A 27443-nucleotide genomic window follows, 5' to 3' on the forward strand; every position below is an offset into this window, starting at 1 on the left:
TATTGTCCATTCCAGTGAGTTCAGTTACCATTTGTTGACTGTTCCAAAATGTATATCTTATTCATTCAACAGATATTTATTTATTTATTTAAAATATTTTTTTATTGATTTCAGAGAGGGGCAGGGAGAGGGAGAGAGACAACCTGGGCATGTGTCCTGACCGGGAATTGAACTATGATCTCCTGGTTCATAGGTCAAGGCTCAGCCACAGGCTGGTTGGTATTTATTGTCCACTATGTCCTGTGTCCATTGGGAATATAGTGGTAAGTAAAATACACAAGATACTTTCTTCATGGAGTTGATTGACAGCTTAAGAACTTTAAGATTAGCCCTAAACAGTTTGGCTCAGTGGATAGAGCAGCGGCCTGCGGACTAACAGGTCCCGGGTTCAATTCCGGTCAAGGGCATGTACCTTGGTTGCGGGCACATTCCCAGTAGGAGGTGTGCAGGAGGCAGCTGATGGATGTTTCTCTCTCATCAATGCTTCTAACTCTCTATCCCTATCCCTCTCTGTAAAATATCAATAAAATATATTTTTTTAAAAAAAGAACTTTAAGCCCTGGCCAGTTTGACTCTGTGGATAGAGCGTCAGCCTGCGGACTGAAGGGTCCCAGGTTCGATTCCGGTCAAGGGCATGTATCTTGGTTGTGGGCACATCCCCAATGCGGGGTGTGCAGGAGGCAGCTGATCGGTGTTTCTCTCTCATCGATGTTTCTAGCTCTCTATCCCTCTCCCTTCCTCTCTGTAACAAATCAATAAAATAAAAAGAACTTTAAGATTAGATCTCTTTCTGGAGTTTCTGATCCATGTTGTTTATTGGACATGAAAGTCTGTTACTGAACTTATCTCCCAAGCCTGCTCCTCCTCTGTTGTCTATCTTCCTGAGGGATACCACTATCCACCTGGCTAGATACCTGGTCACCATCTTTAACTCTTTTTTCTCCTTCATCCCTATTCTGCTATTTTTTTGTTTCCATCTTTTAAATATTTCTGGAATCTCTTTATCTTTCCAAATCCATTTCTTCTACTCTGTTTTAGGCCACCCACACCTCCTGCCCTGAATTCAAACTCCGTAGAGTTGAAAGTTTGTGTCATTCTGACTATGTATCAATGTCTGGCACATAGGAAGTACCCAGTGAATATTTCTGAATAAATGAGTGGACAACTAAAACTGTCCCATAACTGATCTATCTGCTTTCAGTATTGCCAGCCTATAAATTGGCCATCACACTGTAGCCGCATCTCTCCAAAATGGAAATCTGATCAGATCATTTCCATGCTTAAAGCCTTTAGAGGCTCTATCTAAAGTTCTTAAAGTGACTGAAGTACCTAACACACAAAGCCTTGTAATCGGCTGCTCCTTTTCTTACAAGCCTCATCTTTTCCTTTTTGAGCCATTCTGACCGCTGCGTTTGTTTTGCAAAACGTATTCTTTCCAGGCCTTCGTATGAGCTGCCTGAGTGCTTGGCTCTCTTTCTCTTCTGTTGCCATCTTCCAGGTTTTAATTCTGGTGCCTTTTATGAACGCCGGGTGAGGATTGTGCCCATCTTCTGTTTTCCCGCAGCACACCGTTCTCTCCCTCTCAGAACTTCCAGTGTCACATCAAACTAACCTATTGCTTCAATTCCCTTACTGAACTACTGGGATCCAGTAGATACTATTTTTTGGTTTGTTGGATGAATGGATAATTATACTAAAGGTCAAATTGCTAAGCCTAACTATTGAAAGTTCTCTTTTGTGCACTCAAGATGTTGTCCTTACTGTTGTTGCCAAGTTATGCAAAAACTTCCAAAAAGTTCTTCGATCAGTAAGTCCTTTGACTTTTACATATACAGAAAAACCATGACTTCTCCTGATTATAGTTACTGCAGACACTTCACCTACATTGTCCTATGCATAGTAGATATTCTATAAATATTTATGCATTATAAAAACTGAAATATGGCCCAGCCGCGTGTGGCTCAGTGGTTGAGCGTTGACCTATGAATCAGGAGGTCACGGTTTGGTTCCTGATCAGGGCATATGCCCAGGTTTCGGGCTCGATCCCTGGTGTGGGGCATGCAGGAGGCAGCCAATCGATGATTCTCTCTCATCATTGATGTGTCTATCTCCCTCCCTCCCTCTCCCTATCCCTCTCTGAAATCAATAAAAATATATACACATAAAAACTGAAATAAAAACTGAAATATGAAGATCATTGGAACTACTGTCATAAGTATTGTAGGGATTACTTCTCATTTGCAAAGGTTGGGCTAGGTTAGCGGTTGGCAAACTGCGGCTTGCGAGCCACATGCGGCTCTTTGGCCCCTTGAGTGGGGCTCTTCCACAAAATACCAACTTCTGCGCATGGGCCAAGAAGTTTCGATCGCGCTGTACATGCACACCTGCACATGGTATTTTGTGGAAGAGCCACACTCAAGGGGCCAAAGAGCCGCGTGTGGCTCGCGAGCCGCAGTTTGCCAACCACTGGTAGGTGATCTAGCACCATGATTCTTGTAATATTTTAAACTTAATTGCGGCTTTCTGTTGTATTCTTATTCCTTTTAGCCACAGATATTTGCTTCTAAATTACTGGATGAGAAATAAGTTGGTCTGTCTGAATAAATTTTTCATACAAATGAAGATTAAGTGCCAAAACGTAATTTTAACTATTTGCTTATAATCTTTTTTTAAAATATATTTTTATTGATTTCAGAGAGGAAGGGAGAGAGAGATAGAAACATCAATGATGAGAGAGAATCATTGATCAGCTGCCTCCTGCACGCCTCCCACTGAGGATCGAGCCAGGCTTTTTAGAGTCTTTTGACAGGAATTTCTAATTGGATACAAAAGTAGAACCCTATAGTAACAAATAAAATAGTTATTAAAACAGCATTTATATTTGAAGAAAAATTTCCTTTGAAGAATAATAAACTTTTATTTCTTGGGCACTGAAATCTATATTGGTAAAAAGCCTCTGCTAGGCTATTATGGTATAATTTTATTTATTGATTGATTTATAGAGAGAGAGAGGAAGGGGGGGAGAGAGCGAGAGAGAGAGAAACACTGATTTGTTGTTCCATTTATTTATGCATTCATTGGATGATTCTTATCTGTGCCCTGACCAGGGATTGAAGCCCTAACCTTGGTGTATGTATCCAGATGACGCTCTAACCAACAGAGTTACCCAGCCAGGGCTAAATTTCTAATTTTTAAAAATATGTATATTTTATTGATTTTTTTTTTTTTTTACAGAGAGGAAGGGAGAGGGATAGAGAGAAACATCGCTGAGAGAGAAATATCGATCAGCTGCCTCCTGCACACCACCTACTGGGGATGTGCCTGCAACCAAGGTACAAGCCCTTGACTGGAACCGAACCTGGGACCCTTCAAGTCTGCAGGCCGACGCTCTATCTCCACTGAGCCAAACCAGTCAGGGCTAAAATTTCTAATGTTAATGATCAAATTCTCAATTTAAATTTAATTTCAGTTACCTGTTGTCCTATCATTATCATTATTGTTATTATTATTATTTGGTTATTGCTGCCTATTCAAAAACAAATACCTTTGAAAAAGTTAAACAGTTTACTCGGAAGTGTGGAATCAAACAGGCTTTTGTAAAACCAGAAGGGTGTAATTTCTTTCTGAGGAAGGAAGAGGGAGAGAGAGATAGAAACATCAATGATGAGAGAGAATCATAGATTGGCTGCCTCCTGCATGCTCCCTACTGGGGATTGAGCCCACAGGCCTGGCAACCTCTTGTTTTCATTTCCTTTCTCAGATCACTGGTATGATTGAGCATATGATGATTCTACTTTCCTTTTCTGTGTGAATTGACTGTTGAGTTTCATTTACTCATAACTAGCAACAACCTATATCTGGCTTGATCTAAATTATATTTTTACAATGGCTTTATAGTATTCCCTAATGATCATCAATGGCTGCTACAACATCTCTGTGAAAAGGACTTGGGAATCTATAGTTTAAAAGAGACCTGAGAGATGTATCATCCAAATGCAACATATGGACTTTGTTTGGAACCTGACTATAAAAGCGTTTATGAGACAGCCAGGAAAATCTGAACAGTGACTGGATATTCCCTGTTATTTCATTAAGGATTGGGAAATGGCACTAGTTTAACTCAGTCCTTCAGCATTTATTAGCTAAATTTTCTTATAAAGGAGAGCTTCCTTTATAAACTGTTTGGTTTACCCCCAAAGTATAGTTTGTACAAGAAAAACAGAATAAGTGCTAGATTCTTTAATTTTCATACTTTTATGTTCCACGCGCTCTTCCTTGTTCTTACTCTCCCTCCAAATCCCCAGTTTTAAAAAATAGCATACTGCCCTAACTGGTTTGGCTCAGTGGATAGAGCGTCGGCCTGCGGACTCAAGGATCCCGGGTTCGATTCTGGTCAAGGGCATGTACCTTGGTTGCGGGCACATACCCAGTGGGGAGTGTGCAGGAGGCAACTGATTGATGTTTCTATCTCATTGATGTTTCTAACTCTCTATCCCTCTCCCTTCCTCTCTGTAAAAAAATCAATAAAAAAATATTTAAAAAAATAGCATACTGTTCTGGTTTCATGAATGAAATGACTTTTCTTTGGTCTCTGAGTATATTAATTATAGTTTTCATTTGTTTCCTATTTTATCTGTTTCCTCAGAGTCCCTTTCCCCTTTTTTTCTGGTCTCTCTCTTCCAGATTGGAGCTTCAAATACCAGACCACCCTTAATTATCCCTTCATGTTTTTTTAAGAGTGGGGTACTAAAAAAAGAAGGCGGAAGCTTTGTGTGGCTGGATGCAGCTTATTGCCTATTGGGAACCCAGATTTTGTACCCCAGACATTTGAGTTTTTCCAAATAAAGATAGTCCTTTTGGAGGTGGAGGAGGGAGTGGTAGATAAGCCTAGTTATCAGAGGAATCTGGGTAATGGACAGAAGGGAAAGAGGGCTGTCAGAATTACTGTTTGGTATGTAGATTTTCACTTCATTCTCTCTATTTGGCTGTGCCTGGTATCCGCTAGTGTAGTCTCTCTTCGTGTCTTCAGGAAACAAACTTCCTATCCTTTGTGTGGGTGGCAGAGAGGGCTACTGGCTGCTCTGGGATGGCTCTGGGGACCTCTTAGGGAGATTACTGACTAGTGCATTTAGACTTCTATTCAGCCTACCCTCACCCCAATTCCCTAATTAATTAAATAGTTTTCAAGATATGGATTAATCGTATTTACTTATTCACTATCTATTGATGGACATTTACGTTACCTTCCAGTATAAACTGTTACAAATAGCCCTTCAATGAATATCCTTGTACATGTATATTTGTGCATGTATATTTGACTTTTAATGATAGGAAACTTGTATTACAATATTTTGTCATTTTATTTTTTTAAAATATCTTTTTATTGATTTTTTTTTTAAAAGAGAGAGAAGAAGGGAAAGGGAGAGATAAAAACATTGATATGGGAGAGAAACATCTATCAGCTGACTCCTGTATACCTCCCGATAAAGGATTGAGCCAGAAACCTGGTCATGTGCCCTGACCAGGAATCTAACCAGTGACCTTATGGTGCATGGGATTTGTCATTTTATTTTAAACTAGTGGCCCAGTGCACGGTGAAAGGAAATTAATTAGAAGTATTTTAATATCGCTATTCGCCCTTTCTCTATAATAGAAGTGTCAGAGATGAAAGAAAATTAGTAAAGTGTATATGAAAATAATATGTAAATTGATTAATAAACAATAACAACAACAAGGACATGATATAAAGACAAACAACAAAAACATGATATAAAAACATTGGTAAAAACAATGACTGATAAATTGATTAAACTTACTGTATTCTAATATCTCCCTCTATACCACATTAAGAGTAAAAACACTTTGAGTGCTTGACAAATTTCCCTTGTGATGAAGTATTTACAACTTTTATTTTAATGTCACACGCTCTTTGAACTCGAGAAAGCAACATATAACTGACCATGTCCGAAAATGGGTTCAGGTAGGAATATTCCTACTCTGTCTAGAGTTTGTCCTTGTGATTTATTAATAGTCATCACAAATGCTGGCATCACTGAAAACTGGTCAATGTCATCTTCCGTTCGTAATTTGGATTCACTACAGCAGTTCTCAACCTGTGGGTCGTGACCCCTTTGGCAGTCGAATGACCCTTTCACAGGGGTCACCTAAGACCATCCTGCATATCAGATATTTACATTACGATTCATAACAGTAGCAACATTACAGTTATGAGGTAGCAATGAAAATAATTTTATGGTTGGGTCACAACATGAGGAACTGTATTTAAAGGGCCAGAAGGTTGAGAACCACTGGTAATATCAATAGTATGTTAGCGTGAGGCAGTCCGTGTTTCTGAAATTCGATGACATACATGAATTTTAGCTATTACTTTGCCAAATTGAATTTACATATATAATTTAAAAGCATTCATCTTAATATTAAAAACCCTGGCTATCAAGTCAGGTTTGTTTTCAACTTATTGCCAGCGTTTTAAATTATTTACAATATCTGCCCATTTTGGGTTGCACATCGTGGTTACAAATAAATCGGGTTTGCGATACTTTGTTACAATTGCTGTAGCATCCTGATATCACTGCTGCACATTTCTGGGACTACCCTCAAAAGACGATGGAAATATTATCATTTTACCAATCGGCACATTGTCACTTTCAGATCTAGATGTGAGATAATCCATCAAACCACTATATTTTTAACTCTCAACTTAGACTGGTTTGCTTTAATGAAATTTATCCAGTTGGCTTCCATTTTTTGAATACACCGGGTATTCTGGAAAATTTATGTCATTTGGACAAACTTTGCCTTTGCTAAAACATCGAGTAAATTTTCCAACAGATGGGTTTTCATCGGAGAAATTTAGTGATAGGTAAAATTGACATGTAACAGTCATTCCACCATAACTACGTTCGATAATTGCATCCTCATTTACCTCATTTTCACTGTGAAGGCAGTTACTACCAGTATTGGTAGTACTTGTCAATGACGGTTCTTCAGACATGTTCTGTCGAGGATGCCGCTTTCTTTCAGCTTCAGAATGTCAACAAAAACAACCAAATTCACGATTGACAATGACAGATCGAAATATATGCATATGATTGGCACCAGCGAGAGCTTTATATATATTGCGCATGCACAAGCCAACATTTTTTATTTTTTAAAGTTAACTATTTTTTATATATATATTTAAATACAAAGCTTTTTATTTTTAAAAAAATATATTTTATTGATTTTTTACAGAGAGGAGGGGAGAGGGATAGAGAGTCAGAAACATAGATGAGAGAGAAACATTGATCAGCTGTCTCCTGCACACTCCCTACTGGGGATGTGCCCGCAACCAAGGTACATGCCCTTGACCAGAATCGAATCTGGGACCCTTCAGTCCACAGGCCAACGCTCTATCCACTGAGCCAAACCGGTTAGGGTGCTTTTTCTTTTTTAAATATATTTTTATTCAGAGAGGAAGGGAGAGGGAGAGAGAGAGAGAAACATCAATGATGAGAGAGAATCATTGATTGGCTGCCTCCTATACAGCCCTCACTGGGGATCAAGCCCGCAACCCAGGCATATGCCCTTAACTAGAATCGAACCTGGGACCCTTCAGTCTGCAGGCCAACATTCTATCCACTGAGCCAAACCAGCTAGGGCTCAATGTTTATTTTTAAACTAGTGACCTGGTGCACAGATTCATGCATATGAAAGGAAATTAATTGGAAGGTGGCAGGAGGGGCGGGACTGGGCAAGATAGCTGGACATGCCTTGGAGCCAACCTCCCACAGTCTACCCTGGCCAGCCACAGGTCAGAACCACAGCTGCCAAGTCACTGCAGCTCGGCAGCTCCTGCATTGAGCGTCTGCCCCCTGGTGGTCAGTGTATGTCATAGAAACTGGTCAGACAGTCAGATACTTAGCATATTAGCCTTTTATATATATAGATGCCACTAATAAATCTATTCCAATCATATATTATCTTTTTATTATGGAAATATCTAAGTATTAAAAACAGAGAAAATAGTATAATGAATTTCCATGTATCCATCACTCAACTTCAACAGTTAACACCATCAAGCCAATATTGTTTTATCTGTCCCTGCTACTTCCCATCAGCATTTTCACCATAATTTTAAAGTAGATCAAAGACTACTAGTGAATATCCAAAAGATAGTTTAAAAAAATCACACCTAAAAGTTATAAATGATTATTCCTTAATAACTTTTAATCAGTATTTGCATTTCCGCAATTGTCTCATAAATATAGCTTGTTTTAAATTTTTATTTATTGATTTTAGAGAGAAAATGGGAGAGGGGAGAGAGGATTTGTTGTTCCACTTATTTATGCACTCATTGGTTGATTCTTGTACATGCCCTGACCGGGGATCGAACCCACAATCTTGGTGTAGCAGGACAGTGCTCTAACTGAGCCTTGTAAATATAGTTTTATAGTTTGTTATTTTAATCAGGATTGAAAGAAGATAGTCCACATATTTACACTTGGTCAAATAAGTTTCTTTTAATCTGTAACAGTTCTCCTTTTTTCCCTCCCTTGCTATTTAGTTTTGAAGAAACAATCATTTGTATTAGGAATTTTTCCAGATTTTGGATTTGGAGGCCTGGGGAAACCACATCCCTTGGGCATGATTAATATGGTCTGTCCTTTAGTTTCTTAAAAGATGCTACACTGATAAACAATTAAATTGAACTGAACTTAACTAAATTGAACAATAATTGTTAAATATTTTCCTTCTCCAGCTCTGCAGAGGAACTGAGAGGAGGATACTATCTTGGTGGATACATAGCAGTAAACCAGCCTTTTATTGGTGGCATTAGTTTTTAGACAGCTACTGTAGTCAAAGTTTCTGCTTTGAAGAGCTCCTCCTCCTCCTCCTCCTCCTCCTCCTCCTCCTCCTCCTCCTCCTCCTCTCCCCCTCCTCCTCCTCCTCCTTCTTCTTCTTCTTCTTCTTCTTCTTCTTCTTCTTCTTCTTCTTCTTCTTCTTCTTCTTCTTCTTCTTCTTCTTCTTCTTCTTCTTCTTCTTCTTCTTCTTCTTCTTCTTCTTCTTCTTCTTCTCCTTTTTTTTTTTTTTTTTGGTCTCTTGCATCTTACCACAATAAGCAACAACCTCTAGGGATCTTTTTGTTAAACTTCGGGAGCTTGCCTTTTCAAAGTATTCGTTTGTTTTTCTCCAGAACAGTGGGGCAAAACAGTCCCTATAAGCCATCTGGACTTGAAACCATTTTGCTTCATCACAAAGCTTATTCTTTTTAGATCCTGACATAAGTCTGCATTGTCTCCTGTTTTTTTTGTTTTTTTTTAAATAGTGTCTGGTTGCTCCCAGGAGAGTTCTATCTGAAGTTACCTCAATGTTGTTGTTGGCTGATTAGTTATTGAGAGGAAAAAGGGGTATCTGGTTAAAATCTGCTTATCATACATGCTAGTAAGTGTATGCCCACTACTTTTTTAAAAAGTGTGTGTGTGTGTGTGTGTGTGTGTGTGTGTGTGTGTGTGTGTGTGAGAGAGAGAGAGAGAGAGAGAGAGAGAGAGAGAGACATAAAGACAGAGAGAAAGAGACAGAGGGCTGGAGGCTGGGAAGAGATGTGCACCTTACACCCTCATACCAGAGGGACCTGACAAACTCCCATGCTGGGGGGGCAGTAACCAGAAATTTCCAGGGGAAGGATGGTTTTATAGTTTGAAAAACCTTGATTTTTATAGTACACTAATCCCATCATTTGCCAAATGTAATAGAGGGTGTCCAACTTTATAAAGTTAAGCTACTAGCAAGAAGTTAAGACACATTAAGCAATTATGAACAGGCTGCTTATGGGTATTCATTTACCTTTTTTCTTATTCATCATGTCTCTGGCTAGGGCAAAGCCTCCAAAATCCTATTCCCTTTGCCTAATAATACTGTTATATGCAAATTATAGTAACCAAAGGAAACCTCATTTGTATTGAAAACTCTTTTGTAAGGATCTTTAAAATATAGTGTAAAATGAACCTATTTTTTAAAAATATATTTTATTGATTTTTTTTACAGAGGAAGGGAGAAGGATAGAGAGTTAGAAACATCAGTGAGAGAGAAACATCCATCAGCTGCCTCCTGCACACCCCCTACTGGGGATGTGCCCGCAACCAAGGTACATGCCCTTGACTGGAATCGAACCTGGGACTCTTCAGTCCACAGGCCGACGCTCTAGCCACTGAGCCAGACTGGTGAGGGCTGAACCTATTTTTTAAAATAAAATATGTGTTTATTGATTTCAGAGAGGAAGGGAGAGGGAAAGAGAGATAGAAACATCAATGATGAGAATCAATGATCGGCTGCTTCCTGCATGCTCCCTACTGGGGATTGAGCCCACAATCTGGGCATGTGCCCTTGACTGGAATCAAACCCGGGACCCTTTAGTCTGCAGGCTAACACTCTATCCACTGAGGCAAACCGGATAGGGCACTATGTGGTTTTTAAAAGTCTTATTTCGTATTCAGAATTTAAAATGCTAACTCCTTATTTCATAATGTCTTGCAAGAATTGTCATGTACTAGCCTGAGACTGAGTCATAAACCAAGGTTGTGCTGTTACCCCAGGTTGGTGTCAATCACCCATATTTAATGTTTGTTTTCTTCTGCTAAATCTCAAGCAATGAAACACAGGACCAAGGCTGTCTTGTAACTTACTACATTCCCACCACCTTAGGGTACTTAGAACAGTAGGGACTTAAGTTGTGTGCAGAAAGGATGGATGAATGGAATCTTATTTCCCCACTTAACTCCCTTTGTGAATCAGAGGAGAGATTCCCAAGATTCCCAGCTTACTCTCTTTTTTTAAAAATTGTTTTATTGCTTAAAGTATTACAAAGAGTATTACATATGTCTCCTTTTTCCCCCCGCCCTTGACAATCCCCTGGCCTCCCCTACCCCCCAGTGTCTGTGTCCATTGGTTGTGCTTATATGCATGCACACAAGTCCTTCGGTTGATCTCTTACCCCACCCCAACTTACTCTTGAGCTAATGATTTACCCTTTGCATCAACTATGAAAATTTTAATCTTGAATTATATTTACCCCTGTATACCATGACCTTTATGCCTCTGTCCCTTTGCTTATATACTGTTACCTCTTCCTGAAATGGCTTCTTTTTAAAAATCCTCATTTGAGGATATTTTTCCATTGCTTTTTAGTGAGAGGGAACTGAGGAATATTTATTTTTGTTGTCTAATAGTGATTAGTTCGCAGCTGTACATTTTAAAACCAAGATGTAGTACACATTTAAAATTGGGATTTTTAAGAGCAGAGAGAATTTAAAAAATATATTGGAAAAAAACCAACATTTACAGTTTTTATAAATGGGGGGGGGGGGATATTGCACGCACTCTGACCAAGGCCTGGGCCAGGGAGGAGGCTGCAACCGAGGCACATGTCCTTGATGGGAATCGAACCTGGGATCTTTCAGTCTGCAGGCAGACACGCTATCCACTTAGCCAGACTGGTTAGGGCCTGGCTTCTGTTCTTAAAAGTAGATTTAGTCACTTATTCTGTTTCTGTTGCCTCTTATACTTGCTTCCATTATAGTACTTTTAGCCTGGTATATTGTTGACTGTTGACTGTGTCTTTTAATGGCTATCATGAAATAAGTGCTTGGATTAGATGGTGGATAAAGAGTTTTAGTTTTATATTTAATATATTATTTAACTTAACAGTAAATCTGTGAATGCTGTTCCTTAGTAGTTTGTAATAAATGTCTTTATATATTGCCTAACTGCCTGTTCTGTACTTCCGCTGACACCTGGAGAACAGTCATTGTGAATAGGTATGTGGCTTTATTTAATTGTGACAACAATTTTTTCTTTGACTAGGAAGTGACAGAATGGGATATGTTCCTATTTTTATGTTACCTCAGTTTGTATGTTAAGGTGAAATTACAGGATCAGAAAGCAGATGTGTTTCTTTGAGGTAAATTAAGAAGACTTTAAAACGAGTCGCTCATGTTTGTCGTCTACAAAGCTAGTAATGAAGTTCAGCAGTACGCACACATGCTACTAGCCCACCTGTGATCTCAGCATAGAAGCGGAAAGCCTTGTTGGAGAAATTTTTCAGTGTAACCATTGACACCTATTGTCTAATTATTTTATCTGTAGTTATGAGGGAGTTAGGTATAGAACAAAGAAGCAGCCCTGCCGGTGTGGCTCAGTTGGTTGGAGTGCCCTGTACACCAAAAGGTGGTGGGTTCGGTTTCCGGTCAGGGCACATACCTAAGCTTGGGGTTCGAGCCTTTGTCAGGGTGTGTCTGAGAGGCAGCCAATCAATGTTTCTCTTTCACATCGATGTTTCTCTCTTTTTCCCTTCCACTCTCTAAAAAACATCAATAATAATTTAAAACATTTTTTAAATCATTAAAAGAAAAGAGCGAGGCAAATGAACTTTTTCATTTGTGCAATTAACATATCTCTGAAAAGTTTCATATAAACTCATTTTTGTATACCAACCATACTTTAAAGGCACTACAGGAATTTTTCATTCAAATCGATCTTATAGGAACCTTTCCTTTAAAAAGAATCATATTTAGAAAGTAAATAATAACCTAGTAACCTGTCTTCTGTGTAAACTTGCATTCTTACATACTTAAGCAAGGTTCACATGTTTCATAAAAGATCATCTGCCAAAGGGCAGCATAGTACTATGAATTTATTTACCCTGAAGGCCTAATTACATTTCCCACGAACAGATACTTCTGCTATAAATCTCCTCAAAATAATAATATAAGTATTCCAAAGTACTGGAAAAAGCACAGGACTCAGAACAATAATAAAATAATAGCTCATTTAAAAAAAGAAAAAGGAAAGAAAAAACACTTCTCGTTACCTCCCTTATAGTCTGTCCCCGGCCCACCCAGGAAAAGGGACTCTCCTGTTAGGGCCATGGATCCAAACCTTTTTCTGCCAAGAGCCCTATTTTGGTGTCTGATTGAATTTCATGGCACCTTCTCTATTTTTATTTTTATTTTTTTCCTAAATTCTTGTATCAGTGTTTTTTACTTTCACATTATTGTTAAGTACCATATAAAGCTAGGCCATTTTCTGAAGTTTTTTGTAGTTATCATCAATCAGTGTTCTGTTTCCTGAGCTGTTCTATCCTATAGCAACTTCTGTTCCCAAGGTGATTCTATTATCAGGGATATTTCTCAAAACCATGCCCCTGAACTAGTCTTTTTGGTAGGTATTTTTCTTGGGTAACAACTTAGAAAATTTCAGTTATTTGTTACTTTTTCTTGGTTATTCTTTGAAGGCTATAAGGAGTGTTCATTTAACTAGGCTTCCAGTGCCCTGTAAGATCTATTAACATGCCTTATCAGAACTGAGGAATATTTATTTTTGTTGTGTGATAGTGATTAGCCCACAGCTGTACATTTTTAAACCAAGATGTAGTACACATTTAAAATTGGGATTTTTAAGAGCAGAGAGAATTTAAAAAATACATTGGAAAACACACAACATTTACAGTTTTTATAAATGGGGGGAATCATTCTTGATTTCTTGTAGAACTTGAAGATGCATTGAAATGGAATGCTTATGCCTGGTAAAAGAATGATTCTCAAAGGAGTTTATGATGCCAAAACCCCCCTGAAAATCCACCATTTAGAATCAGAAAGGAAAAAACATATCCTTATGAGAATAGCAATTTGTTTTATAGTCTCTAAGTTTATGTTTTAATTTGCTGGAAGGAAAGTCCTGGGATTATGCATTTGCTATGGAATACTTTTGTTATTGATAGTCCTTTCCTGTGAAGGGAAACTGCAGAAGCAAGAGATTTCCATTTGGTGATAAATAGCTCTGCCTGTCCAAGAACTATCACACAATTTTGAAAAAAAGAAATCTCTCTTCCTTTTGCCATATGTACTTAAGGTAATCAATATAGATATGAGGCCTCGATAGCCGTAATAAAATGCAAAAATTTTTGAAGCTTGAATCATTTAGATAGGTCTAAGTCATTCTTGTAGAGTAAACATATAGTAGTGACCGCTCCACAGTTATGGATTATTCATGACCTTCTGTAGCCAAACTGGGTCGCCAAGAAACAAAGCAGATAGAAAGCTGTGTCCGTGTGATGTTTCTTCACTCGGTCAGAAAAGTCTGAATAGGCAGAATAGTGGTAAAATTGTTTTTCCCCCAGCTTTATTGAGAAATAATTGACTATAACATTGTGTAAATTTAGGGTATACAGTGTACAATGTAATAATTTGATTACATATATAGTGAAATGATTACCACATAAGGTTAGTTAACACATTTATCACTTCCCATAGTTTCAAATCTTTTTGTGTCGTGAGAACTTTTATGTCTACTTTCTTAGCAACTTTAACGTCTACAATGTAGTAGTATTGTTAATTATAGTCTTGGTGCTGCTATACGTTACATCCCCAGACCTACTCATATTCTGACTGGAAATTTGTACCCTTTCACCACATTCACCCATTCCTCCCACCCCCACTCCCTACCACTATTAGTGGTAAAGTGTTTTTTTTTATCAGGAGTTTAGTAGCACAGCATTTTAAGTGTTACTTGTAAACATCTCTATGTTCTTTAAAACAACATTTTATTAATAGCACAAAAGAAACCTAAAATAAGAATTTCTAGTTACCCAGATGAAGCAGTTTAGTTAGTTAAGGGAGCATCCTTTTCAAAGCATGCCAAGAATAATTACATTTTCTTATTAATACTTTATCTTTGCTTATATTCCCAGGTAAAAGTGTTGAAATAACTTACTCATACTTTATTAGTAACATATAGTTGCTGCTTTTCTGTTCATATAACCTTTTTTTCTTTTATTGATTTCAGAGAGGAAGAGAGAGAGAGAGAGAGAGAGAGAGAGAGAGAGAAACATCAATGATGAGAGAGAATCATTGATTGGCTGCTTTCTGCTCACCCCCTCTGGGGAACACTTGGGAACCATGACCTCCTGGTTCATAGGTGGACGCTTAGCCACTGAGCAACGCCAGCCGGGCCATCTGGTGTACTTTAGAGAGAAAGGAAGGGAGAGGGAGTGAGAGAGAAACTGTGGTTGGATCTAAAAGTAGATTTGCTGATGGATTAGATATAAGGTATTAGAGAAAGAGAAAAGTCAAAGCTGACTGCAAAGAGTAAACAGCAAAGAGAAAAAGTTGGTCAAGACTGAGCTTGCCAATGTCAAGAAGTTGGGGAGAAGAGGAAGAACCAACAAAGAAAATCAAGAATGACAGCCAGTGCCCTAACTGGTTTGGCTCAGTGGATAGAACCTTGGCCTGCAGACTTGAAGGGTCCCAGGTTCGATTCCAGTCAAGGGCATGTACCTTAGTTGCAGGCACATCCCCAGTAGGGGGTGTGCAGGAGGCAGCTGATTGATGTTCTAACTCTCTATCTCTCTCCCTTCCTCTCTGTAAAAAATCAATAAAATATATCTTTAAAAAATAAAATAAAAAAGAATGGCAGCCAGTAAAGTAGAGGAAAAGAGGGAAAAGTCCTGGAAGTCAAATTTTTAAAAAGAATTTTAAAGAGGAATCAGTGATAAGCTGTCAAATGATGCTCTTTAAGATGAGGATTGAGATTTGATTCTTATATTCAGTGATAATCTCCTGATGAGAACAGTTTTGGTATATTAAATTTGGTAGAGATATTTCTAGAACATGCTCTTTTTCTTAGGAATTTAAATTCCATGGTTCAGCCCTGGCCAGTGTGGCTCAGTTGGTTGAACATTGTCCCATGCTCTAAGAGGTCTGGATCCAGTTCGATTCCCTGTCAGGGCACATGCCTGAGTTGCCAGCTCCAACCACAGAAGGGGGTGTGCAGGAGGCAGCCAATCAGTGTTACTCTCCCTTCCTCTTTCTCTAAAGTCAATAAAAAACTCCCTCTGGCCCAGCTGGCTTGGCTCAGTGGTTGAGTGTTAACAGTTCGTTCACAGTTCGATTCCCGGTCAGGGCACATGCCCAGTGTGGGGCGTGCAGGAGGCAGCCAATCAACAATTCTCACTTATCATTGATGTTTCTATCTCTCTCTCCCTTTCCCTTCCTCTCTGAAATCAATAAAAATATGTTAAAACAAAACAAAACAAAAACACCCGCCATAAAAACAAACAAAACCTGCCTCTCCCTCTCTTTCTCTATTTAAAAAACATAAAATCTATGGTTCAGGAATCTAGAAGACTGTCCATTAATCACATTAGCATTTAACAAATATTTATTGCTATTTCGTTATCCTTTGGTTCTCTGCTTGTACATGTTACGTGCAAAATTATGTAAAAATTGTTTCTTGAACTGAGATGAATATGCAAATATACTAGTAAAGCCATTTATATATGTGGGGGTAGGATATATGTATTTCCTTTTGAATGTCTATTATATGATGTGAAAACACTCAAACAGATTATTTTGTCAGCTTTTCTATATTTGGAGGTTTTAAAACTTTTTTTTCTTTATAGAAAATCTAAAAAAAAATCAACTTAAGTTTATGATTCTGGTATCTTCTTGAGTAGCTAATGCCTAATTGTGCTACTTGATATCAAGAAACACAGGAGTTGAAAATGTTAAAAAATTTTCATTTCTCTAATGAAAATATTTCTTTTATTAGAAATTCATTGAATTTGAAGACTCTCAAGAACAGGAAAAAAAGGATTTACAGACCCGAGTGGAATCTTTAGAATCTCAAACAAGACAACTTGAACTCAAAGCAAAAAACTATGCTGACCAGAGTAAGTAAAAATACCTCTCTTCATAAGTGCACTTCAAAGAGCGGGTTGCAATAGGGCTGTGACTCATCCTGACATTTGAGGAAGGTTCCAGATACATGCTTGGGATTGTTATCCCAGACTCAAGAGTGAGACCTGGGAGCTAGGTTTTAGTTCTCTTTTGTTCACGTTTTCATGTGGCACCCATGTCAGCAGAAATGACTAAATAAAAAATACCTATAAGACTCTCTTCTTCAGTTTATTTCTCAGCCTTTGTTGTAGTTAATATTATGCTAGATCCACTATCAAGGATTCTGTGGTGTGTGCTTGCAGATCTTCTAATAATCAACTACACAAAGTTTCATTGTTTCCTGTATTGTTTTGGGATTTATAAATGTAAGAGAAACTCTAGCTTTGAAGTATGTATAAAAAAATTACTGAATTCTTTTTTTTGTTCCTTTGTAGTGGACAACTGAGGGCAGTTAGAGGAACAGATTGTCATTTTTCACAATCATTTTATTTTTAATGTAATTTTATATTTTATTATTTTTTAAAATATATTTTTATTGATTTTCAGAGAGGAAGGGAGAGGGAAAGAGATAGAAACATCAGTGATTAGAGAGAATCATTGATCAGCTGCCTCCTGCACGCCCCCTACTGGGGATCGAGCCAGCAACCTGGGCATGTGCCCTTGACTGGAATCAAACCCTGGTTCACTCTGCAGGCCGATGCTCTATCCACTGAGCCAAACTGGCTAGGGCAGTGGTCGGCAAACCGCGGCTCGCGAGCCACATGTGGCTCTTTGGCCCCTTGAGTGCGGCTCTTTCACAAAATACCACGTGCGATTGAAACTTTGTGGCCCATGCGCAGAAGTCGGTATTTTGTGAAAGAGCCGCACTTAAGGGGCCAAAGAGCGAGCCGCAGTTTGCCGACCACTGGGCTAGGGCTATATCTTATTCTTGATTTTAAAATAATTACTGTTTCAAATCCCAAGGATGATTTCCCCTTTTTGGCTAATCAAAGTGGTCCTAATTGAGACAAAATGAGAAAGAAATGGAGAGAGGCTTCATGGCCTGTTTTCAGGTTTGATTCAGGCAGGCAGAGTGCTTTCCAGTTTTCCCTCAACAAGAGATGGCCAGCAGTTACCCTTCCCACATCACCCGGTAAAGATGCACAGTGACACCTGCTGTTAAGGGCCTGGCATTCAGGAGGGGTAATCCTCACTACCAGGCTTGGATAACAGTGATCACTGACGGCTCCCTCTAGGACTGAGAATCCCTGGGAATCCGGAGTTCAGGCATTGTAGAATTCAAGGAGAACGCACATGGCTGTTGAGCAAATGTCATAGAAGGGAGCCAAAGGATATTTGTAACAGAAGCCAACTAGAGTGATAGAGAATAAGCCATGTGTCATGTCTTTGTATTTTTAGGCTTGTAGATACCTAGACTGCTGTACCCTTCCTTTGTTAACACTGAATACATCGAATGACTTCTATGATTTTACTATAGAAATTTGAGGTGGTAGAGAGCTGTATGATGGACTGCACAGTGCACACACTAACAAATACACTCCTGGAGTCACATTATTGTGACTACCACTCATCCAGTGGCAATTATAAGCTTTTGGTATATTTTAAGAATTGAGTGTTTTCTAGTCAAAGAAGAAGCAAAATTAGCTATTGGAGATATTTTAATCCTACCTTGATTGTATTTTCATAGTAGGTATTATGTAGTATTTTAGAACCAAACACTACTGGCACAGTTGATAGACCCAACCTCTCATTATTTGACCTATTACATTTTCCTCTTGGTTTCTGAAGATTACCAAGTTTTGGATAAGGAACTGTTTAATTAGAAAGGAAGGCACCCCTAGTCTAGAATTCTTTTATAGTTTAATTAATCAGATTCTATGATTAGGGAGTTACTAAAGAATTACTTTATATTTGAAATTCTGATTTTGATGAAAGTATGTTAAAATATCTCTCTTCTATTCAAAGGAACTTCTGCTTTTTTCACAAAAGGAACCTAATGAAATGAGCTAGTAATTTTTTTCACATATACTGTATCTTTTTTATTACTAAACATTTAAAAACCTACTTCCTGTTCCTTTCTAGTAAATGTAGACAAAATGTAGTAGTCCCAGTTAAGATATGTTATCCATTACAGAGAATCATATCTACCTTTTTTGGAACTGTCATGTTCTGTGGTATCCAGTCTCTCATTTCTCTCTCAAAAGTACGGGTCCCTGGCCCTAACCGGTTTGGCTCAGTGGATAGAGCGTCGGCCTACAGACTGAAGGGTCCCAGGTTCAATTTCGGTCAAGTGCATGTACCTTGGTTACGGGCACATCCCCAGTACGAGGCAGCTAAATCGATGTTTCTAACTCTCTATCCCTCTCCCTTCCTCTCTGTAAAAAATCAATAAAATATATTTTTTTTAAAAAAGTATGGATCCCTGTTTTTTCTAAAGATTGATTTCTTCTGAAGATATCTTTTTTTAAAAATATATTTTATTGACTTTTTACAGAGAGAAAGGGAGAGGGCTAGAGAGTTGGTTAGAAACATCAATGAGAGAGAACCATCGATCAGCTGCCTCCCGCACACCTCCTACTGAGGGTGTGCCAAGGTACATGCCCTTGACTGGAATCGAGCCTGGGACCCTTCAGACCGCAGGCCATTGCTCTATCCACTGAGCCAAACCGGTTAGGGCTGGATCCCTGTTTTTTATTTTAATTCAAAATAATTTTTAAAAATAAGATATCTTTTAAAATTAGTTGATAGTTTTCTAGGGAAGGGATGAGGAAATTCTTCGTCAAGTATTGGATATGGTCTTGAACTAAAATTTTTCTGAAAACATTATTTTTGTTATTAATATATCCCCCTGGGAGTCTGATATCTCATTTTGAAGTAAATTTTGGTGTTTAAATAACAAACAAAGAACTTAAAACTGTGGTTAGTAAAAACAGACCATTCAGCTGCCCAAAATTGACAACACTAAATTTCTTGGTTCATGAGCTGAAGCTATAAGGAGCCTTCTTTTATGACTGCTTTGGGATTTATTCCCTTCTCCTTTGACACCTTGGAGTCTGCACGCATCCTGACCTGGTGGGGCCAGGTTGGAGCCTGCAACCAAGGTACATACCCTTGACCGGAATCGAACCCAAGACTTTTCGGTCTGAAGGCCAACACTATCCACTGAGCCAAACCGGCAAGGGCTAAATGTATTTTTTAGTGTGCCTAACGTGGCTTTATTTTTTCATACTCTTTTTTAAAATTCTTTATTGTTGAAAGTATTATACATGTCCCCTTTTCCCTCCCATTGACCTCTTCCAGCCCGCACACCCCCCTCCCCACCCCCCCACCCCCTACACCCGCTCCTCACCCAGGCCTTCACCACCCTATTGTCTGTGTCCATGGGTTATGCATATATGCATACAAGGTCTTTGGTTGATTACCTCCCTAATTAAATAAGCACTTATTTGCCCTGGCCCATGTGGCTCAGTAGGTTGGGCTTTGTCCCGTTGGACTTTGTCCCATGGACTCGAAGGTTGTCGGTTCAATTCTGGTCAAGGGCATGTGTCCAGGTTTTGGGCTCTATCCCTGGTAGGGGGCGTGCAGGAGGCAGCTGATTCATATTGCACTCTCACAACATGGTTTCTCCCTCTCCCTCTCCCCCACTCTTCCCCTTCCCCTCCCCCTTCCTCTCTGTTAAAAATCAATAAAAACTATTCTTTAAAAAATAAATAAATAAGCTTTTTAAGGCCACAGAAATAACTGATGATGATACCTGTAGTAAAGGAGGGATAGATTTTTCTGATTAGTGCCATATTTTTAGTACCATATAATGGTATCTTATCCATGTTCCATGTTTATCCTATATAATAAAAGGCTAATATACTAAATCTCCGACCGTTGGGCCATTTGACCAGTCACTATGATGTGCATTGACCACCAGGGGGCAGATGCTCCAGCCATAGGTTAGCTTGCTGCTGGGGTCCACCCTCTCGCAATCCGGGACCCCTCAGGGGATGTCAGAGAGCTGGTTTCAGCCGATCCCCGCAGGCCAGGCTGAGAGACCCCACTGGTGCACGAATCCATGCACTGGGCCTCTAGAATTTATATAACATGTTAGAGTCTTGAATTTTAAAAGACTGTCAATTCTGGCTTATGTGTGTTAGGGTACATATCCCTTTTAAAAAACAGCCACAATAAAAGTCCAAGTTCTGCTTTGAAGACCACTTCCTATGTTAAAAGGGGGAATTTGGTTGTAGTTACTTGCTATTTGAGAAGCAAGAAAATGTCAAAAAATAGGAACTGAATTAAAGGATACACTTTATAGCCTTTGATAATATGGAATCTGTCATAGGGTTGTCATGATTTCACAGTGTTGAGAAGTTGAGTCCATAAAGTTTTTGTGGTCACATTTGATTTCGGAGATTTCTGGTTGCTGTCTTTTCAAAATTTGAACTACGTAAGAAATATTTTTGTTTTTTTCCAAAAAATGCTGTGTATTATTTCTTACCTGGGAGTAGCAATAACATTTTTTGGTAGTTAATATCTTGTGAGCCTTGAGGAAGAACCTGAACTATATATGGAATAGAATAAGGAAGTTGTGCATTGAGAAAGACCTGTTGGTACTTTTCAACTCTGTAAGGAGTCTACATTCAGCCTTGCCATTCACAGTGTGACAGTAATGAATTGTTCATCAGAAACTACTTTATGTTCATTAGTTCTGTTGTATATTGGGTATTTCTCTCTTATAAGCCAAATTTCTTAAATGAATCAAGTAAATATAAACATTTTGATACATTAAAAAATATTAAACTACTGCTGTATGCCTGATATTCAGCCTAGGTATGGTTGTGGTATAGAAGAATACGATATGACTATTGCAGTCAAATACTTACAGTTTTTGTGTGTTTTTTTGGCGGGGGTGGAGGGTGGGGAATGTTTATGACTTCTAGTCTTTTTTCCAAATGTACCATGCTTTTATATCACTGCAGTTGGAGTGAGTGTACATATAATTTTGTATCTTTTCCTTAACATTATCGTATTTTCTTTGTTGTATAATCTTTATTACTATTATTTTTTAAATTTACTTTTCAATTACAGTTGACATACAATATTATATTAGTTATAGGTGTTTAGCATAGTAGACATTTATATAACTTAAGAAGAGATTGCACCAATAAGTCTAGTACCCATCTGATACCATTTATAGTTATTACAGTATAATGACTATGTAGTCAATAATTAATTTTTTTAAATGTCTGCTTATACCTATCATTCAGAAGCGGTGCCATCTATTAACAGTTATGTTTTCCCTGAGAGACTATGTTTTCTTCTTTCCTCTAATGAGAGTTATTTAATGGCCACTTTGTTTTGTTTTGTTCTTGGCTACTCATAAACTCAGAACAAACTTAGAAGTGCAACCATAATGTCTGGTTTGGATCTTACCCAATTAGTGTATTTAATTGTTTGTTCCTTGATCCACATTTTATATATGTATGATGAATTGTTATATGTTCTTGTAAGCTATCTCAAAGTCTTTGTGGATTGAAGGAATGAGTCAGAGTAAAAATAAATATTAGTAAATTGAAAACATACAAAAAACTTCTGTTGTTGGTTGGACATTTTTCCAGTGTAGTGAATCATATTTTTCACACCTATAGATTTCCTTCTCTCACTAATTTTCTTAGAACATATTTAAGGAAGTAGGTCAAGGAATTACGGAATAGTTTAGTGGTTCTTGGTATATAATAGTGTATGGTCGTTTTTAATGTGAACAGAATTGGAGAAGTAAAATTTGGTAGCACATTTTATTTCTTTATTGCAACATGAATTTGAATCATTATTTATAAATTAGCACTCAGAGCTGATATAAAACCACTTATTGATTCTTTTGGGAAAAATATTTTTCCCTCAAGTTTCTTGAGTTTCTTTTTTTAAATATATTTTATTGATTTTTTACAGAGAGGAAGGGAGAGAGATAGAGAGTTAGAAACATCGATGAGAGAGAAACATCGACCAGCCGCCTTCTGCACATCTCCCACTGGGGATGTGCCCGCAACCAAGGCACATGCCCTTGACCGGAATCGAACCTGGGACCCTACAGTCTGCAGGCCGACGCTCTATCCACTGAGCCAAACCGGTTTTGGCTTGAGTTTCTATTAGATGTCATTTCCCTTGAATTGTGGGAGAAGATGACAACATTTAGATGGCAGTGATTTTAAGCTACTTATAGATTCTTCTCTGATTCTGTCCTTCCTTTGAATGAAAAATCCATTTAAAAAAATTAAATGGAAAAATGTTTTTGACAGCTAAAGACATTGGGATAGAACCTTGTATTCTGATCTTTCTACCCTTTACGTTTCCCATGCAACATTCATTTGCTTTTTAAATTTGGTGTTAGATCTTAGTCTAATAAGATAACTTCAAGCCTTTACCTTGAAACTTATTATTGTAAGGGAGACACTTGTTATTTCTTGGTTATAAGAACTTATACACTACTAGATGGAAAGTATGTGGAAGTCATATAATCAACATATTTTTTTATTTTAAAGGAATAAATGGCTTAAAATAGACTGCACATTTGGGAATTATTTACAAGCAAGTTCTGTCTGTTAATGATGTGACTGGTACACTGAGACCTTTCACAACACAGAAGAAAATCCATTTTTAGGTATACTTTATATCAAAGTTAATAGTTGAGAGGGCCTAAATATTTCTGTCACTAATTTTCAAATCACTTAAAAAAACCCCAAAAAACCCAAAACCTCCAGACCAATAAAATGCTTTATCAGCCTCTTTACTATGCTTTGCAGTTGACAATTCATGTTAATATTCTCAGAATTTGAGAGTTTTAAATTTTATATTGCTAATAGGCAATCTATATTATTTTTGGATGATTACAGTAGATAACTGATTCTATTCTCATTGAAAGGCAGCTTTAAATAAGGCAGCTTTAGGAGTTTTAGATTTATATCTTCTGATTTTAAAAAAATAAAATCCATTATATAGAAACTTTCTTTTTTAGTCCATTTAACTTAAATCTAGTTCTTTGCAATATATAAAGAATATTTTTATATTTAAAACACTTAATTTAAGTGTTGTTTCTTTCTTTCTTTCTTTTTTTTTTTTAGAGCCTATATATGAGAGGGAAAGCAGAAAATTAGGCACAAGATAATTTATACAAACCCTAACATTTTATTACTATTTCATTAGGTAATATTCCATGTGGCTTTCAGATGTGCTTTATGTTTTATAATCTGTATTTAGATTCTTTTCTGTAGTCTTGTGCTATCTATTAAGAACCTTAAGGTTGTAATTTATAATATCTAGAACTAAAGATTTCATAGAAAGTGATTTTCTAAGTAAGGGTTAAAGAACTTATGGTGACTTAACTTAGAGAACAGAATAAATATGATTTGACTAACCCTTCAAACATGTAAAGGAATAGATAAGGAAGATACCAAGTTGTTTTTCTGTAATCTTGGCAGATTAAGTTAGAGAAAATGGTTGGTTTTGGTTGGTCATAAGGAAGGACTTCTTGACCATGGAAGTGATACAGAGGAATCTGTGTTGAGGGATTCGCCTTACACAGAGACTAGGAGAGAAGTCACCTTTTTGTCATGTATGGCAAGGTAGCATCTTCAAGACAGTGACCAGATCAGATTGCTAGAAACCCCTACCACTGGGATTCTTTGAAGTTACCCTACTCTCTTTTGATTCATGAGGATACTGTAGCATTGCACATTGTGCCATTGGTTAATAACATAATATCCGTGGGAAAATCTCTTGAAGTTTAGAGATACCGCGAAGGACTTAGTTGGCAGAGGAGAGGGTTTTATTACTGTTTTGATGTGGTTGTCTGAGATCTGTTTGCTTGTAAGTCAGCACTTGATTCTTGCTTACCTGTTGAGACTTTTGATGCTAAATTCTTCAAGGAAAAGCTTCTGAAAGACCAATGTCAGTCTCCTGAGGCCAAGTAACAGCCCGATTATCTGCCTTCCATGACTAGTAAGAACTGAAGATGCCTTTTGAGAAGGCAAATCATGAGTTGGATATGGCGATCTAGCAGGTCTGTTTCTCTTTCTTCCCCCCGTAGGCCTATCAGCAGTCTGATGGGGCAGAAGACATCAGAGATGGAAGGTGTTCCAAACTTGGCAAAGGCCATCATTCTAAGGAGGTAAGCTCTGATTTTGAGCAGGTAGAGCAGGCAGCTCTTCCTGCCTTAATCATATCCTCTTGCTCTTTGGAAAGAGGGATAGAGAGAAAGAGCATTTAAAATGAGGCTGCAGTATCTCCATTAGCTATTTTAGGGGGACATTTTTATTAGTCTTTTGATTCTTATTTTTTCTTAGTCCCTCCCCCCTTTTTAAGATTCCTTGATTTTTTAAAAATTTTCTCCACAGAATATTTGCAGTTTAAAAATATGGCCGTTTAGTTATCTGTTGTTTTGGGATAGAAAGGATGAAGAGAATTTTGTTTATTTCTAGTTAATCTCATGTTGTGGCTATTTTGATGAGTAAAACGATAAAGGTTTTTTTGGATTTGTCCTGAGATGATTTTGAGGTTTGGGTTCACATGGGAACTATTAAATAAGAAACTGTCTCCTACTGCACTTCAGATGTAATGCAACAGTGTAGGCAGAGGTGAATTTTATAGTACTTGAGGTTTTTAGGAATGTGCACCATTCTTGCTCAGATGGGCTGTCTTTCCCTCTTTTTCCTCCTTTCTTCTTTCCTTCGCTCTTCCGTTTACTTAGTGGCATTCAGGAGTTTGAAGATACGGCTCTTCCCAGCATTTAAAGGTATTTCTCATAGCGTTAAACACTATAACATCTCATGTGAGCTAGGCCTTGAGAAAATGAAGTCCTTTGACTATGTTGTTGTGCTGAGTTATGTAAGTATTGTCAGAAATACTTACAAGACCACAGTGATCTTGGTGGTTAACTCATAGTTTAAAGGACTAAATACTAGTGTTTAGATAAAGAAAACATGAAATATGTTACATCATAGACAGTTTTTTGACAAGGTACTTGCTGGAGGGGTTAGGTTGCAGAGAAAAATAATAGAAAAACATTCAGAAAATCATCTAGAATAACAGACACAAACTAAACTACAAAAAACATATATAATGACTCAAATGTTATATGTTATTTTTTGTTCATGTGACGTTTAGAATGGATGTTTCCCATAGATGAGTGGCTCCTTTGGAGACACAGGTTCTTTTCAACTTACATCTGCGAAAGTTGGAGGAAAGGGGAAAGGAAATGGAGGATTCCGTGTGGATGGTTTTACTGGGCCAGGCCCAGGAGTGGTGCCTATAGATCTATCTCTATCTATCTATCTATCTATCTATCTATCTATCTATCTATCTATCTATCTATATCTATATATCTATATCATTGTAAGGATTTCTTTTAATGTGACAGGGTTTTGTGCAATCAACTGTCTGACTTTACTCAGGCTACTATTCTGAGAATATAAAGGAACAAAGGCCAGAGCAGAGACACTGGTCAGGAGGCAATTGTAATAATTCAGACAAGAGATGGATGTGATGGGGGCGGTAAAAAGTGGTCAGATTTTAGGTTTATTTTGAAGGTAAAACAGACAGTTGCTGATAGACTGAATATGTTATGTGAGGGAAAGAGAAGAGCTAAAGGATAGCTGAAGATTTTTGCCTGAGTAAGAAGATTGTGGGAAAGAACAGGTTTGGGAGAGACAATTCAGTGTTGGCTTTGTTGACGTGTTAGCGGCATCACATTATAAGTGCTTTTGTATTTTCTATTTTCAGATATAGCAATATTTAGCACCCTTCCATCCAGTTCCAGGCACCATCCCATGTCAGCGTATAGATATAATGCATTCCTTTTAACATTACCTTTTGTGATTGTATTTGAAAAACTTGTGTTCAGGTACTATTTTATACTCTTTACAAGTAATAACTCACTTAATCCTAATATCATCTCTGATATACTGCCATTATTTGTCAGTTATAAATAAGTAAACTGAGGCCCAGAGAGGTTACTATACCTGAGGTAATATAGCTTGGATGTAGCAAAGTCACCGCATTGTGGTCCATTGTATGACTATCATAATTCACTTCACCAACCAACTATTGACAAATTTGGGGCTAGTTCCATTTTGGGAGTTATTATATAAGAACATCCATTTTCATGTCTTTGGGCATTGGTGTGTTTCTGTAGGATAGATAAGAATGGTAGTATTGCGTCAAAGGATATATACATTGCTTATTTTAACAGATATCATCAACATGACCTTCATAAGAGTATCAATTTGTCCTCCCAGGATGCCTATCTTTTTTTTCTTATTTTAAATCTCTAATCTAGTAACATTTTTGCTCATCTCCCTGTACATTTTAAGGATGAATCAGTACACCCTGTTTGTAATAGTTCTAAGTAGTTTGATTAAATCCTGTGCTATATATTGAACTTATAGCAGTTGCCGGAGGACATAAAGAGTAATGAGTACTCAAGCCAAGGGCAGTGCCGATGTGAATGGGAACACATTGTGTTTGGACTGGGGTGGAGTGGGATTGTGCACACAGTAAATCCAGGTCACTGACTCCTCCCCAAAGCTAACCAGTATCCTGACTTCTAACACATTAGTTTTAGATTTGCATTTTTTTGCTTGTTCTTTCCCTTAATAGCCTGTTTGTGAGATTAGTCCATGATGTTGTGTATAGCAATAATTTGTTCATCTCTGTTGTGTAGTAGTC

General features: G+C 37.8%; 1 protein-coding gene across 3 annotated transcripts in view; it reads left to right on the forward strand.

Annotated features, from left to right (window-relative positions):
- SPAG9 (sperm associated antigen 9) overlaps positions 1–27443 on the forward strand; it is a 105242-nt gene that overhangs the window by 4915 nt on the left and 72884 nt on the right. For 2 of the 3 annotated variants that reach the window (XM_059670607.1, XM_059670608.1), the window contains exon 2: positions 16606–16726. In XM_059670607.1, coding sequence (XP_059526590.1) covers positions 16606–16726 — 121 coding nt within the window. Of the gene's footprint in view, positions 1–16605; positions 16727–24869; positions 24889–27443 lie in introns of those variants that run through there. The other variant, XM_059670611.1, reaches the window with a different exon arrangement.

The sequence above is a fragment of the Myotis daubentonii genome, chromosome 16 (assembly GCF_963259705.1).
Source record: "Myotis daubentonii chromosome 16, mMyoDau2.1, whole genome shotgun sequence".
Lineage (NCBI taxonomy): Eukaryota > Metazoa > Chordata > Mammalia > Chiroptera > Vespertilionidae > Myotis > Myotis daubentonii.